This window comes from Astyanax mexicanus, chromosome 1, assembly GCF_023375975.1.
Source record: "Astyanax mexicanus isolate ESR-SI-001 chromosome 1, AstMex3_surface, whole genome shotgun sequence".
Taxonomy (NCBI): Eukaryota; Metazoa; Chordata; class Actinopteri; order Characiformes; family Acestrorhamphidae; genus Astyanax; species Astyanax mexicanus.
The window spans coordinates 38,010,885-38,027,180 of NC_064408.1; the positions used below are offsets into that span (position 1 = coordinate 38,010,885).

Below are 16,296 nucleotides of genomic sequence, written 5' to 3' on the forward strand. Positions count from 1 at the left end.
TTATACTATCCACACTTAACTAAAATTGAAGAACTTTCTTTTTTAACCTTTTCTGATTTGCTGTTGTATAACTGCAGTATAAAACAGCATAACTGTAATTTTTGTGTTGTTTATTTTGCGCAACCACAACAGACATACACACACACATCCAGATACACAAGCAAAGAAACACACATTTCCTGATTAAACCAGAACCATAACCTGGTTTTAGAAGTGACAAAGACACTGACCTTTTACACCCACCCACACAATCTCAGCTGAGCAGTCAGGGCAGTTATAGACACAGAGCGGTAATGACAGCAGCCGTAAACAGGCATTTTATAATCACTCATACACACACACACACACACACACACACAGAGAGCGCTGGTTACAGGGCACTGAGTCTTCCACTGTTCTGAGCTTGTGTGCAACCGTCATTCCCCACCACCATCAAACACACATACACACACAGTCCCTGAAGCTCCAGCTCTTCAGCTCTAAAATCTCGTCTTTATCAGTCTTTAACCCTCAGAGATCTCGGATTATACACTGAATTGATGAGGTGAAGGAAGTGTGAGGAAAGCACAAATTGTGAACCTTCACTCTATCACACATCAGTGTCTGTAAACAGAAAACAAGCTACTGTGATCTTAAATTTAGTTTAAATTTAGTGTTTACTGTGTTTAAAGTCACATTTACATTAATAAGGTGTCATGCAAAATCATGGCTAAAGTTTAAAAACAGATCAGTCACCATTCACCAGCTTTCTGTTCAGTCTACAGACCTTTAGAGCCAAACATTCAATTAACAGACCTTTATAGCCGCACATTCAGTCTACAGACCTTTAGAGCCGCACATTCAATCTACAGACCTTTAGAGCCACACATTCAGTCTACAGACCTTTAGAGCCGCACATTCAATCTACAGACCTTTAGAGCCGCACATTCAGTCTACAGACCTTTAGAACCACACATTCAGTCTACAGACTTTTAGAGCCGACCATTTAGTCTACAGACCTTTAGAGCCGCACATTCAGTCTACAGACCTTTAGAGCCGCACATTCAGTCTACAGACCTTTAGAGCCGCACATTCAATCTACAGACCTTTAGAACCACACATTCAATCTACAGACCTTTAGAGCCACACATTCAGTCTACAGACCTTTAGAGCCGCACATTCAATCTACAGACCTTTAGAGCCGCACATTCAGTCTACAGACCTTTAGAACCACACATTCAGTCTACAGACTTTTAGAGACGAACATTTAGTCTACAGACCTTTAGAGCCGCACATTCAGTCTACAGACCTTTAGAGCCGCACATTCAGTCTACAGACCTTTAGAGCCGCACATTCAATTAACAGACCTTTAGAGCCGCACATTCAGTCTACAGACCTTTAGAGCCAAACATTCAATTAACAGACCTTTAGAGCCGCACATTCAATCTACAGACCTTTAGAGCTGCACATTCAATCTACAGACCTTTAGAGCCACACATTCAGTCTACAGACCTTTAGAGCCGCACATTCAGTCTACAGACCTTTAGAGAACCACGCATTCAGTCTACAGACTTTTAGAGCCGAACATTTAGTCTACAGACCTTTAGAGCCGCACATTCAGTCTACAGACCTTTAGAGCCGCACATTCAGTCTACAGACCTTTAGAGCCGCACATTCAAACTACAAACCTTTAGAGCCGCACATTTAGTCCACAGACCTTTAGAACCACACATTCAGTCTACAGACTTTTAGAGCCATACATTCAGTCTACAGACCTTTTAGAGCAGCACATTCAGTCTACAGACCTTTAGCCTCAAACATTCAGTCTACAGACCTTTAGCTTCACACATTCAGTCTACAGATCTTTAGCCTCAAACATTCTGTCTACAGACCTTTAGCCTCACACATTCAGTCTACAGACTTTTAGCCTCACACATTCAGTCTACAGACCTTTAGCCTCAAACATTCAGTCTACAGACCTTTAGCCTCACACATTCAGTCTACAGATCTTTAGCCTCACACATTCAGTCTACAGATCTTTATCCTCAAATATTCCGTCTTCAGACCTTTAGCCTCACACATTCAGTCTACAGACCTTTAGCCTCACACATTCAGTCTACAGACTTTTTGCCTCAAACATTCAGTCACCAGACCTTTAGCGCCACATATTCAGTTTACAGACCTTTAGCACAACACATTCAGTCTACAGACGTTTAGCCTCACACATTCAGTCTACAGACTTTTAGCCTCAAACATTCAGTCTACAGACCTTTAGCCTCAAACATTCAGTCTACAGACCTTTAGCCTCACACATTCAGTCTACAGATCTTTAGCCTCAAACATTCAGTCTACAGACCTTTAGCTTCAGTAACTTACCTAGACCTTGATTTTGTATAAAAAAGTGTAGAATACTGCGTTTAAACTGCAATCACAGTAAATACCTAAATAAATACAAAATACACTGCTTTCAAGACTATTGTGGTATTACAATATTGAGTTTATGGGAAATACCATGACAGAATTTTTGACAATGTTATTGTGTAGTCTGTGTACAAGTCTGTGTGTGTGTGTGTGTGTGCCTGTGTGAGACTCACAAGCGTGTGTTACGGAGAAGCTGTTTGAGGACTCCAGGTTGTCTACGTTGTAGTTGAGGTGGAACGGTTTCTCTGTTACGTTCTGATTGGTGTTGTAGAGCTGAACCGCAAAGCGGAACGCACTGTGCTCCTGCACTGCAGAGCGCATAAACAGCCCACCTGTAAGAGAGCAGAGCAAAATGAAATAAATAAACAGGAGAGAAGAAAAAATGACATAAAGAGTTCATGTGTTTTTGTGTTGCAGTATGTGTCACAGTAACACACACCAATACAAAGAAACATACACTGCAACATGCATACTGTAACACAGTGGTTCTCAAACTGTGGTACGGGTTGTACTTGTGGTACACAAAGCATCCCAAGGTGGTACACAAGATGACCTCAGGAAAAAGTTCTGCTTATATTAAAATGATAAGGACTGAAATCTATAAAGTTTCCAATTGCAATTTTCTCTACTTTTGTTTGTGTTTAGTGGTATGTGTTTATACTATAAACTACGCAAAACATTTTTTCTCAAATCCTCCCAAATTTCAAATAAAGATATTATCATTTAGAGCATTTATCTGCAGAAAATGAGAAATGACTGAAATAACAAAAAAGATGCTTTTCAGAAGCTGTCAGACCTCAAATAATGCAAAGAAAACAAGTTCATATTCATAGTATCATAAGTTTTAGGAGTTCAAAAATCTGTATTTGGTAGAATAACTCTGGTTTTTAGTCACAGTTTTCATGCATCTTGGAATGTTCTCCTCCACCAGTCTTACGCACTGCTTTTGGATAACTTTATGCCAATCCTGGTGCAAAAATCTAAGCAGTTCATCTTGGTTTGATAACTTGTGATCATCCATCTTTCTCTTAATTATATTCCAGAGTTTTTTTTTAAATTTGGTAAAATCAAAGAAACTCATCATTTTTAAGTGGTCTCTATTTTTTTTTCCAAAGCTGTATATATAAGCATGGGTGTTGTACATGTGTTCCTGTGAAATGGCTAGTAGGTGATACTTGGACGTTTTAGTTAAGTCATTGTTGGTACATGGTCTAAAAAGTTTCACTGCTGTAACACATAACCCACGTTACGTTATGTAACATGTAATACAGTGTGTTGCTGTGTGATACAGTACCTGTGATACACTACTAAATGAGGCACAATCTGTTACAGACAGTTTTAGCATGTGCATGATGAGACACACTTAACTGGCAGATTTTTTAAAATAAAAGTTTATTAATGTCTTCATTACAGTACTGCACTACATACAGCATATCTTCTTCTCCAGGTCCTTAACATGCTGTTGCAAGGTAATGTGCTCACAGCTGATCCAACCACGTAGTGTGAAAAGTGAGCAAAGTTACGTTAATGCTAATCTTGCCATTGTGTCAAAAAAAGCCTGTACAAACTGATGTGATTAACCAGTTCACAATATACCATATGAAGTTTTGTAGATGTCTCATCATCTTTTTTGTTTTCATCTGCTGGCTCACTGATGTTCACATCTGTGCATTTTTAAAAAAGCGACACTTCATCATTAGCACATAAGCTGTGCAGTTTCTCTGCTTAATGCTGCCATGTGAATTAAGAATCATGTCAGCTTTGATGCTCTGGAATCCACCATCCACAATAACTCCCATTAGGGGGGTTCCAACCAGCATCACAGTATTTGATTAGTGACTCTTCTCCACTTGCAGTGTATTCAGTAAGCTGATTGGTTCATTTATTCAAAAAACAACCCATGTATAACTGTATAACATCCCATATATAAGTGCTTAAAATCAGTTTTATACCACGCATACATGCTGATGTGCATTTATCCCCAAAAAAGTAGGATAAACTCTTAATTCCCTTGATTTGATGAGCAAGTGTCCCAATACTTGTGTCCATATAGTGTAACTCCAGTAGATTCCTGCCTGTCTCACAGGAGTGATGACATAACTGCCTGCTAGTCCTATTAAAGCCACATTAATTAAATATAATGTAAAAAACAAGTGTGCTTTTGTTTGAGTCAGCGGCTCTGAGTGTTCCACTAATCAGCAAGGCTAACAGAAACGTCCTGTCAGAGTCACTTCACAATCACACTCCACCTCTCACTGATCACAGCACACGCACAGCAAAGAAAAAAAGAACAACAGACAAATATTAAACAATCAGAAAGAAAAAGAAAATTAAGAGAAAAGAGCATAGAGGGAAAGAAAAAAGAGACAAGAAAGAAAGAAAGAAAGAAAGAAAGAAAGAAAGAAACAACGTAATAAATAAAAAAGAAAGAAAAACAAATGAACAAAAGCAGTTAAGAGAGGAGTGAAGCAGTGAAAAGAGGAGTGAACAGGGAGGAGAGAGAGGAGTGAAGCAGTGAAGAGAGTAGTGAAGCGTTGAAGAGAAAGGAATGAAGCAGTGAGAACAAAGGAGAATAAAGCATTATGAAGAGAGAGAAATGAAGCACTGAGAAAAGAAAAGAGGAAAGCAAGGAAGAGGGAGAAGTGAAGCAGTGAATACAGAGAGAGGAATAAAGCAGTGAAGAGAGAGAGGAGTGAAGCAGTGAAGAGAGAAATAAAGCACTGAGAAGAGAGAGAAGTGAAGCGTTGAAGAGAGAGGAATTAAGCAGTGAGAGGAGAGAGGAGTGAAGCGGTGAAGAGAAAGAGGAATGAAGGAGTGAGGAGAGAGGGGAGTGAAGCAGTGAGAAGAGAGAGGAGGGTAGCAGTAAAGCGAGAGGAATGAAGCAGTGTGGAGAAAGAGGAGTGAAGCAGTGAAGAGAGAGAGGAATGAAGGAGTGAGAGGAGTGAAGCAGCAAAGAGAGAAGTGATGTACCAAAAAGAGATAAGAATGAAGCAGTGAGAAGAGAGAGGAGTGAGGCAGTCAGAAGAAAGAGAAATTAAGCCGTAAAGCGAGAAAAATAAATCAGTGAGAAGAGAGAGGAGTGAAGTGGTGAGAGGAGAGAGGAGTGAAGTGGTGAGAGGAGAGAGGAGTGAAGTGGTGAGAGGAGAGAGAGGAATGAACCAATGAAAAGAGAGAGAGGAGTGAAGTGGTGAGAGGAGAGAGGAATGAACCAATGAAAAGAGAGAGAGGAGTGAAGCAGTGAGGAGAGAGAAAAGTGAAGAAGTAAGAAGAGAAAGGGAGTGAAGAAGAGAAAGGAATGAAGCAGAAAAGAGAGAGGAGTGAAGAGTTGAAGAGAATAATGAAGCAATGAGAGGAGAGAGCAATGAAGCAGTGAGAGGAGAGAGGAGTGAAGAAGTGAGAAGAGAAAGGAGTGAAGCAGTGTAAAGAGAGAGGAGTGAAGAGTTGAAGAGAGAAGAGAGAGGAGTGAAGCGGAGTGAGAAGATAGAGGAGTAAAACAGTAAGAAGAGAGAGGGATGAAGCGGTGAGAAAAGATAGACTTAAGCAGTGAGAAGAGAGGACTGAAGCAGAAAAGAGAGTGGAGTGAAGAGGTGTGAAGAGAGAGGAGTGAAGCAGTGAGAAGAGAGAGGAATGAAGCAGTGAGAAGAGAGAGGAATGAAGCAGTGAGAAGAGAGAGGAGTGAAGCTGTGAGAAGACGGAGGAGTGAAGCAGTGAGAAGAGAGAGGACTGAAGCAGAAAAGAGGGAGGAGTGAAGAAGTGTGAAGAAAGAGGAGTGAAGCAGTGAGAAGAGAGAGGAGTGAAGCAGTGAGAAGAGAGAGAAGTGAAGGAGTGAGAAGAGAGAGGAATGAAGCAGTGAGAAGAGAGAGGAATGAAGCAGTGAGAAGAGAGAGGAGTGAAGCTGTGAGAAGACGGAGGAGTGAAGCAGTGAGAAGAGAGAGGAATGAAGCAGTGAGAAGAGAGAGGAGTGAAGCTATGAGAAGACGGAGGAGTGAAGCAGTGAGAAGGGAGAGGACTGAAGCAGAAAAGAGAGAGGAGTGAAGAAGTGTGAAGAAAGAGGAGTGAAGCAGTGAGAAGAGAGGAGTGAAGCAGTGAGAAGAGAGAGAAGTGAAGCAGTGAGAAGAGAGAGGAATGAAGCAGTGAGAAGAGAGAGAAGTGAAGCAATGAGAAGAGATATTAGTGAAGCAGTGAAAAGAGAGAGAAGTGAAGAGGTGAGAAGAGAGAGACGTGAAGCAGTGAGAAGAGAGGAATGAAGCAGTGAGAAGAGAGAGGAGTGAAGCAGTGAGAAGAGAGAGAAGTGAAGCAATGAGAAGAGATCTTAGTGAAGCAGTGAAAAGAGAGAGAAGTGAAGAGGTGAGAAGAGAGAGACGTGAAGCAGTGAGAAGAGAGAGGAGTGAAGCAGTGAGAAGACAGAGGAGTGAAGCAGTGAGAAGAGAGAGGAGTGAAGCAGTGAGAAGACAGAGGAGTGAAGCAGTGAGAAGAGAAGAATGAAGTGAAGAAAGAGGAGTGAAGCAGTGAGAAGAAAGAAGTGAAGCAGTGAGAAGAAAGAGGAGTGAAGCAGTGAGAAGAGAGAGGAATGAAGCAGTAAGAAGAGAGAGGAGTGAAGCAGTGAGAAGAAAGAGGAGTGAAGCAGTGAGAAGAGAGGAATGAAGTGAAAAAAGAGAAGTGAAACAGTGTGTGTGATCAGTGGGAAAACGCTAAGCAGTTTAACATTCAGTGCATGTTCATTCTCACAGCAGGGAGGAAGATAAAAAAGAAAGAAGAAAGTGGGACAGAAAGAGTAAAAAGATAAATAGAGAAAGACGAGTGCAGCAGGTTTTTGAAGAGTAAATCCAGTGTTCATCACAGCATTAGACTAGAGGCTTATTAATTAACCTTCTGAGGGGAAACTTTCCGGCGGGAAAAAAAATCAGCATCGCGAGACTGGCATCACAGGCGCGCGGAACCTTTTAATAAATTAATACATGAGCCTCATAATAAATAAATAAACAATTTTTAAAAATCCGCTCACCTATATTGATCTGGTTCGGGAACCCGCCTCGCGATTGGCTCGCGAGCCACGGCAGGAGCAGCAGCGGCGCGAGCGCGCGGGACCCCATGGCGGGTGTTTTGATGGCGGTTTTAATGATCTCCGGTTGTTCGCCTCGTGCGCCGCATGCAGAGAGAGCGGGGAGCGCGCGCCTCAGCCGCGCCGCACCGGGGGGACGGGAGCGCGAGGCAGCAGACACTCACACGCTCACTCACTCACTCTCACACACACACACAGGCAACGAGCGCGAGAGCCGGACAGAGCGGCGCGCGCCCTCAGCGCTGATCGACCTGATGTGACGTGGAACTCCAGCAGCGCGCGCGCGCGCGCCCACAACCCCGCGCCACTGCAGAAAACCCGCGCAGCCGCGCTCCGTCCGCGTGAGCGCAGAGGAGCAGCACGCGAGCTCCCCTCGTGTGGACGCGGCCGATACACACGTACACATACACACACTTACACGCACTCACTCGGGGGGTTTGCAGGGGGGGCTCTGAGTGAACTGGTGAGATTTCTGAGAGAAAGAAAAAAATCACACACACACACATCAGCCCGAGCCTCGAGCATCCCCCCATACATGTGCGCTGACTGTGAAGAAATGTCTCGTTTGCGCCAGGACTAACGACTACATTTGTGCACATTTGAATCACATTATTTTTGCATTTCATCTTAATTTAAACAGTCTGGTTAAAGTTAACAGACACTCACCATCCTGAACATCCTGAATGTCATGGCATTATTAATCTGTCTGTGATTCTTTTTTCTGTGATTTCTATCCTCTCATACTCACTGACAAAAAATACCGCACCAAAAAGGAACTTTATGTGTGTGAATGTAATGATGATATAAAAAAAAATGGTCACACACTTTAGCTTTGTTTATGGCACGCATTCGCTGTGGCATCATTTTCACAAGCTTCTGCAACATCACAACATTTATTTCTGTTCCGAGTTGCATTCATTTCCCCCCAAGATCTTAATGTATTAATAATGGGAGATTTGGAGCACTGTGGTAAGTCTGCTCCAGCACATCCCAAAAAGATTCTCAATGAAGTTAAGGTCTGGACTCTGTGGAGGCCAATTCATGCGTGAAAATGATGATCCCATGCTCCCTGAACTATTAGCCCGATGAGTTCTGGTATTGTCAACTTGGAATATTGAATATTCCATTGATGGAATAACCTGGCCGTTCAGTATATTCAGGTAGTCTGCTGACCTTGCTAAACCTACCCCTGACCAACTGCAGCAACCCCAGATCATACCACTGTCCTCACAGGCTTCTAGTTGACACTAGGCATGAAGTGTGCATCACTTCAGCCACCACTCTTCTTACCTTGATACACCCATCACTCTGTAACAGTTAAAACTGGACTCATCAGAAACATGACCTTCCTTCATTGCTCTAAGTTACTGAGTCAAATTTCCATGCCCCTTAGCAGATTGAAGCCATTTTTGCCGGTTAGCCTCACTGATAAGTGGCTTTCTTAGGGCTACACAGCTGTTTAGTTTAATCCCTTCCACATTGTTCACGTGGAAGTGCTCTTACTTTAACTATTAAACAAGATTTATTTTTACCACGTTCCTTCCTCGAAGAGGAACCATAGGATGAGTCAACCATAGGATGAGTCTTTCCACATGGTTGTTTAAAAAATTAGAAGCTACTCACTGCATCAGTTCGGGTTAAATAACTTGTTGCCAGCTGAAACATTATCACTCATGCACTAATTGTCCAATGGGAGGCTCTTACCTATTTGCTCAGTTAAATCCAGGTGGTAACCTACCTTGGCCAGGGAGTATATGTAAGTGATTACCAAATTTAGGCGAAATATAAGTTAATTGTGGAAAGGCTCTAGTAACATGTTCAGCTGCCTCTGGATACAAGATGAGACACAGTTGGACACGGAGACATTTGCACATTTATGCACCGATTATGCACAGTAAGCTGCCGACCTGGTGTCCCAGCTGGTCCCATAAATGCACACGGTTGGCAAGAAATTTGTCAACTGGTGCATCATAGAGGCATGTATTTGAGCCAGTGATCTCTCACCAAGAAGTACACTACCAAAAAAATATATCTTCTGAGATCATTTTTTATAGGACAGCAAAGGGAAGCAATTCTGTGACTGCTTGTTGCAAGACTCATCACTCCACGCCTGTAATTATTTAGATATCTGCCTGAGATATACAGTAAGTACCTGCCAAGTTTTGCCACAATCTAGTACCTTATGCATAGCCAAGTACACAACACCGTAACCAATGGGGCACCCTAACACACAGCTTTCTAAAAGAGTACTATTCTTTGTGGCAGTGCAAATCAGAGCAACTATGATTAGTTTACTGTGCTTCATCTTTTTACTTTTGCATTTCCACCTTTGCGGTACTGCAGAGCGACGCAGACCAACCAACAAACAAATACAAAAGAACACACAAAAGACCCACAACAATGTAGGGCACTTGCATAGGCTACATCGAAGATTCAACACAGTCTAAAGTCCAAATCATTTTTTAGCAATTTACCCCTTGTCCAGATTCTTTTGGTAGCGCTGATGATTCTTGATTTTTTTCTGCGCTGTGCTCTTGAAGTCATCTTTACAGGACGACACATAAACATCAAGACTTTTAGAGATACTTTTGTAACCCTTTCCAGATTCACATCAAGCAATGCTTCTTAAAAACAGCAAACTCAAAACTGGTGTGTGTTTTTATAGGGCAAGGCAGCTTTAACCAACACATCCAATCTCAATCTCAATCTCAATCTCATCACATCCTGGCTCAAATTACCTCTTAAAAAAGTCATTAGCCTAAGGGTTCACATACTTTTTCCACCCACACTGTGAATGTTAACATGTTGTGTTCAATAAAATCATGCAAACATATAACTTTTGGTGTGTTATTAGTTTAAGCAGACTGTGTTTGTCTATTGTTGTGACTTAATAACATGTAATGACCAATTTAAGCAGAAATCCAAGTAATCATTTGGGGGTTCACATACTTTTTTCTTGCAACTGTATTTCAGTTGTTTATCCTGTTAACTGGCAACGAAACAATCCCAGAGCATGATGCTCTCACCACCATACAGTTATTATGGCATTCTCAGGTTTACATGCCTCAAACATCTTTGCCTTTTATCAGAACAGAAACCTTAAAAACGTAAAAATAACAATGACACTGAGACCGGGCAGAGACTAATCATTTGAGACACGTCTTGAGTACCACAACACCAGTATGTAGGTTATGAAGTACATCATCACTGTCAGGACTAAATCCCTTATAAAAATAACTTTAAAGGACAGAGAGAAGTTCTCTAAATTCAAGTTAATTTAACTTTTAATGGAAGGTAATGTCACAAGTCACCTTACGTAATTTCTGTTGGTCCATTCAATTTGATGATTAACAGCTATGGAGGGGGGGGGGGGGGGGTTGCAGCACATTGATTGACCTGTTTAACACAGTGTTTATTCCAGACTGCAGTCGCTCTGATCGGATCAGCTGCACTGATTTACTAAGCCTAACAGCACATCACTGCTCAGAGCTCAGTCTGAATCAGAATCAGAATCATCAGCAGCTGAACTGATTCAGAGTCTAATCTCTCACTGAACATCCATCACACACACAGTACAATACGGGAACTGGACCAGACAGGAGATACTCTCACACACACACAGTGCAGTGAGAAGCCTGAGGGTTGGAGCTGTCCTATATTCGGCCCAGCAGAGACATCAGTGCTCCAAATACACCCACTGACACTCCACCGGCTAACTGTCTCTCTCTTTCTCTGTCTCTCTCTTTTTCTCATCCCCCCCCCCCAAAAAAAAAACACTTTCACGACCCCCTTTCTACCCCACATTAATTTATCCCTATGTCGTTCTCTCAAACTCGTTGCACATCTTCTTTACGCCTTCTCTTTTTGTTCCATCTCTCACTTGTTTACCCTTTGGTTGTTCCTATCCCCCCCTCTCTTTTTGTATCATCCCCCTCTCTCCTTTTATTTTCACACAGCCATTGAAAACCACCAGCACTCACTCCCCTTACTCTCTGTTCCTACAGTCTCTGCAAGGCCAAAGAAAACTAGCAGCTAACTGTCTTTTTTTCACTGTCTATTTTTACTCTTTACACCCTTTGCCTTCTCTTTACTGTTTATCCTTTCTTTTCTTTCATTTTTCTCAGTTTTTTTCTTTATCTTCTTTTACACCTACACTGTAAGTCTGGATACGGTGAATTTATATATATATTTTATGTTTACTGAAACCTTGAGTTAATCATAGCTATTATGCCCTAATCATAAGTTGTAATATTGTAAGATGTTATATCATTTGTTTTATATAATTATAAAATTATTTTCACACAGCCATTAAAAACCACCAGCACTCACTCCCCTCACTCTCTGTTCCTACAGTCTCTACAAGGCCAATGAAAACTAGCACCTAACTTTCTTTTTTTTAATTGTCTGTCTCACTCTTTTCACTCTTTTTGACAACCTTTCCCTTCTCTTTACTGTTCTCCCTTTCTCTTTCCTTCCTTTTTTCATTTTTTTTTTGCTTTCTCTCCTTCTACACCTACACTGTAAGTCTGGATAAGGTGAATTTATGTAAATATTTTTAAGTAATGTTTACTGAAACCTTGAGTTATTTTAGTTATTTTGCTCTAATTGTGAGTTGTTGTAAGATGTAATATCATTTGTTTTATATAATTATATACTTTGAATTCAGAGGAATACAATAGATTTGTATTAAGTACTTTTTATTTCATTTCAGTGAAATGTAGATTTGAAATACTTAACATTTAAAATTAGAGAGAAAGAGAAAGAAAATGCTACATTGTGAACAACAGCACATAGTTTGCAGATCAGAAATGGATGCTTCCTCTTACAGCATACAACAGAGGGTCCAGACAATTATTCATAATATATGTGCTACAAGTTTACTTAAGGTAGCCTGGAGGGAATCACTACACACTGATGGTGAGAGTCAGAAACTGGTGGACACACCCAGTATGCAAATAGAAAATAAGAGGTCAATGGCATCAGACTAAACTTGGTTATTATAAGGTAATTCAACTCAAGAATCTGTTATGATATATGTGTGGCCCCAAATGTCAATTTAACTTAAAATAGTTGAGTAATGTTTGGAATGATCTAACTGTGGGATTATAGTCTTATTTTTTCATTTTTTCCCTGCAACTATTTAGATTATAGATATTTAACTATTGGGACTATCCCGTATCACTCCTCTGACTTTGTTTTCTTAGTCCTCTCCGTCCAGCTCTCATTCTCTCTCTCTCTGTCCGTCTCTTATCCATGATTTCTGTTTCACCCTTTCCTCTCAGTATCTCTTTACACTCTAATCAGAGAGCTGCAGATCAATGTAAGCCTTCAGCAGTACAAGAGCTCACAATATCATGGGGTAAACTGTTCTATTGATATTTTATGTAGCTAAATAGATTCCAGTAGAACATATTTTCTATTCCCATATCAACACCTCTTGTGAATAAATGTTCACATCAGTCAGACAGATAAGGATAATCAGTCATTCTGTCATGCTGACTGTAATACTCAGCTTAGGGCATGCTGTATGATGAGAGCTAACAGATAAGCTAGTTAGAGAGCTATGTATTGTGAATTCATACAATATGGAAGCCAGACAGTAGGTAACACAATGTTATAAAATTGTACCTGTTAGTTCATCCACACAATTACAGTGTACTTGGTAACTACCACTGGTGATATGTGTAGCCAGGTGGTGAATTGAGAATACACCTTTAAAATGTTTGTCTGTAACTTTAAGAAACACAATCAGAGGTGTTGTCACCCTGAGAGAGGAAAGGGAGGAGCTAAGAGCATGGTAGAGAAGGAGTCTCAAGCTGCAGTGTATGGTGGTGCTCCATTTTAGGATCCATCCAGAGTCATCCTAATGAAATAAGAGGTAAAAATCAGGAAATACTGAACAATATAAGGTTTAGTTGGCCTACAACATGTATTTTGAATGAATCACAACCAGATGCGGGCAGATGGCATTGTTTCTGTGGGGTAGTGTGCTCCTTGTGTTCAAGCCTTGTATTTTTCTGGGTTACAGAAGCTGTTTGTCCAAGTTCTCTTGATGAAATGCTCAAATCTTGTTGAGTAAAGCTGAGTAAATCGAGGTGAGCTAGGGTTTTACAGTGTATTCATTTTATTTTAATTGTTTTGAGTAAAATTTTAATCAGAATAAAATACCCGGAAAAAAAGTTATTTTGTCATTTGGTGTGCGTCCTTTCCCCGGTGACATATATGCATGGTTATAAATGCATAACAATTGTACGGATTATGGAGTAAAACATGTTAATCAACGTTAGTATATATTAATTACAGTAATAAGAAAAAAACTATTAATCCTATGAATTTAATTACCCTTATCTATTTCACATGTATGATCCCATTCAAGATAACTTGGTGTTACAACTGCTATGATATACCTGTGTGATTATAAAAGTCAAAACCACAAGGCAGGGGTAGGGGGGTCTGAACCCCCTAATTAAGCCGTGAGGCCCCCCAAAAAGGGTGATTTGGTTGTAGGTGGGGGGTCAGGGGCTATATATATAAATAATTTTACTGTTAGCTCTGTACACTGACGCTGACAGTAACATAAACACCGTAGACAAAACGAGACAAAAGAAAGAAAAGTCATGGCTTGGGTCTTCAGTAAGGTAGTTCCTGCACAAGTCGTGGTACTTTGTTTAAGTAGCTGCTATTTAGTTTTCTTAAACACACTTTGTTGCTTTCAGTAAATCACTCACATAAAGATTTTAAATTGTCTGAATTTACCATTCCACCTCAAATGCTGCCAATTTACCCTTCCAACCTAAATTGTGCTATGGCGACACACAGGTTTCAGGATGAGGATCTTCAGCTTTAAAGATTGCATGTCTAGTTTATGTGGACTGTTTTTAATTTATGCATAACATAAGCAGAAATGTATTAAAAAAAATCACTAAAGCACTTCATATACTACAGATCCAATGTTATATATGTATCATTTTAAGATGGAATTGCAAATGTGAACATACTCTGGAGGTTGTGAATCAATAAACTGATGTTATTTCTGTTCAGGTCAAAAAAACTGCTGACAGATTTAGATTTTTGGATGGCCTGTGCCTTTAATTTAACAGGACTAGATTGTATTGCATTGTATAGCAACCTATAGCATTGTGTGTATTTTAGTAGGATTGTCTGGCTGTTGATTTTGATGTAAAATATATAGTTAATTAACCCTGAATATAAAGGTCGTTGTCTGCTATGTGCTACATTAGCTGCTGTAATGGGTTTATCATTATTGAATGATCACATAAAATCAATATAAAAAAAAGAATAATGAATAAAATGATCAAATAAAAGGATAAAATGAAAATTAAAGGATATATACGTACAGAATCCATGGGTGGAGGCTTCCCAGATTGCTCCCATCAAAATAAAGCCATTTTATTTTTTTATACGTTTTTAAATGTCAACATATCAGTCTACTGATGTTAATGGGCTCGCCTTGATAGGTAAAAATAATGGGCAATAATGTTGGGGTCAGCAAAAATGACTAAGGTCATGTCCATATATCGTACCATAAGTCGATGATGTAATTAATGTTGTAACATAAGATGAGGATGTACGTGAGGAATGAATGAATGAATCAGAGAGAGGCCTGAAAAACACACATAGAGGGGTTTAAATTGTTTTGTATCATTGAATCATGACCAATTCTCTGTGTTCTGTGTTCAGCACCATGTACTATTAACACCTGCTGACCATGATCTACACATGAAAAACACATGATTTTGGTCTAAAAGCTCTACATCAATACAATAATGTGTGTGTGTGTGTGTGTGTGTGTGTGTGTGTGTGTGTGCAGATGTACATGAAATGATGTGGTGGTGTCCGTCAGTTTCGTGTCACTTGCTGCTCACTGAGTGTGTGTGTAATTAGCACGGACAGGCAGAGCGAGACTGTGTGTGATGTCTGTGTAATTAGTACAGGCTAAAGTGCTGATGCTTCAGTGGTCACTGTCTCCTTAGGCAGACTTATGCCTCTGTGTGTGTGTGTGTGGGGGGGGGGGATTAGCTGTTTCTGAAAGTTCAGTGTTTGTGGCAGTCATCCCTGTGATCTCACCACAGCGACAGCTGCAAGAAAAGACACAATAATAAATGTACCCAGCAGGCTCTGCTGGTGGATGGCCGGCCAATAAGATGTCAGTGTCAGATTAATCAATCACTGAACAGTGTGAACACACACAGACAACAGTCACAGAGAACCAACAGAACAGACCTGAAAACCTTTAGGCAGGGCGACTGAAACCTTACCACACGCTGAGTCATCTCAAACACAAACACACACACACACACACACACACACACAGAAACACACACACATATCCCTGCTGAAAACAACAACCTGACCAGCTTTAGTTGACCAAACTTGACCCTGCTGGACAACCAACATGTCCAAAATAACTAAGCTGATCGCCAAGCATGACCACCATTACCAAGTTAATCAACCAGCATCACTAGAGTGGTTGACCACCATGACCAGTTTGACCAAGTTAATCAACCATTTCTATGCCAACATATGTTACTACAAGGCTCTCCAGAACTTTTTTATTTGTTGATTGATTCAATTAGTAATTTTCCTTACTTTATACAGTGGCTTGCAATTGTCCTCTAATTTCCCTAATATTGTTCCAGGCATGTTGCTATTTATGGGTATATGTTTGAGTAAAATGAACTACAGACATTTCTCCCTAATTCCAAATAAAAATATTGTCATTTAGAGTGTTTATTTGCAGAAAATGAGAAATGGCTCAAATACTGCAAAGAAAACAAGTTTATATTCATAAAGTTTTGAGAGTTCAGAAATCA

General features: G+C 40.4%; 1 protein-coding gene across 6 annotated transcripts in view; it reads right to left on the reverse strand.

The window, feature by feature from the left end:
- The window catches only part of gria3a (glutamate receptor, ionotropic, AMPA 3a), a 91,124-nt gene extending 83,271 nt beyond the window's left edge, over positions 1 to 7,853 (reverse strand). For 2 of the 6 annotated variants that reach the window (XR_007438612.1, XM_049476827.1), the window contains exons 1-2: positions 7,406 to 7,851; positions 2,574 to 2,732 (exon numbers count right to left, since the gene is read on the reverse strand). Coding sequence is in view for 5 of the 6 variants with exons in the window: in XM_049476827.1 (XP_049332784.1) it covers positions 2,574 to 2,732; positions 7,406 to 7,493 (247 nt within the window). In the remaining variant the exon portion in view is untranslated. Of the gene's footprint in view, positions 1 to 2,573; positions 2,733 to 7,405 lie in introns of all 6 variants that reach the window. The other 4 variants (XM_007235838.3, XM_007235839.3, XM_007235841.4 and 1 more) reach the window with 4 other exon arrangements.
- Positions 7,854 to 16,296: the final 8,443 nt, after the last annotated feature.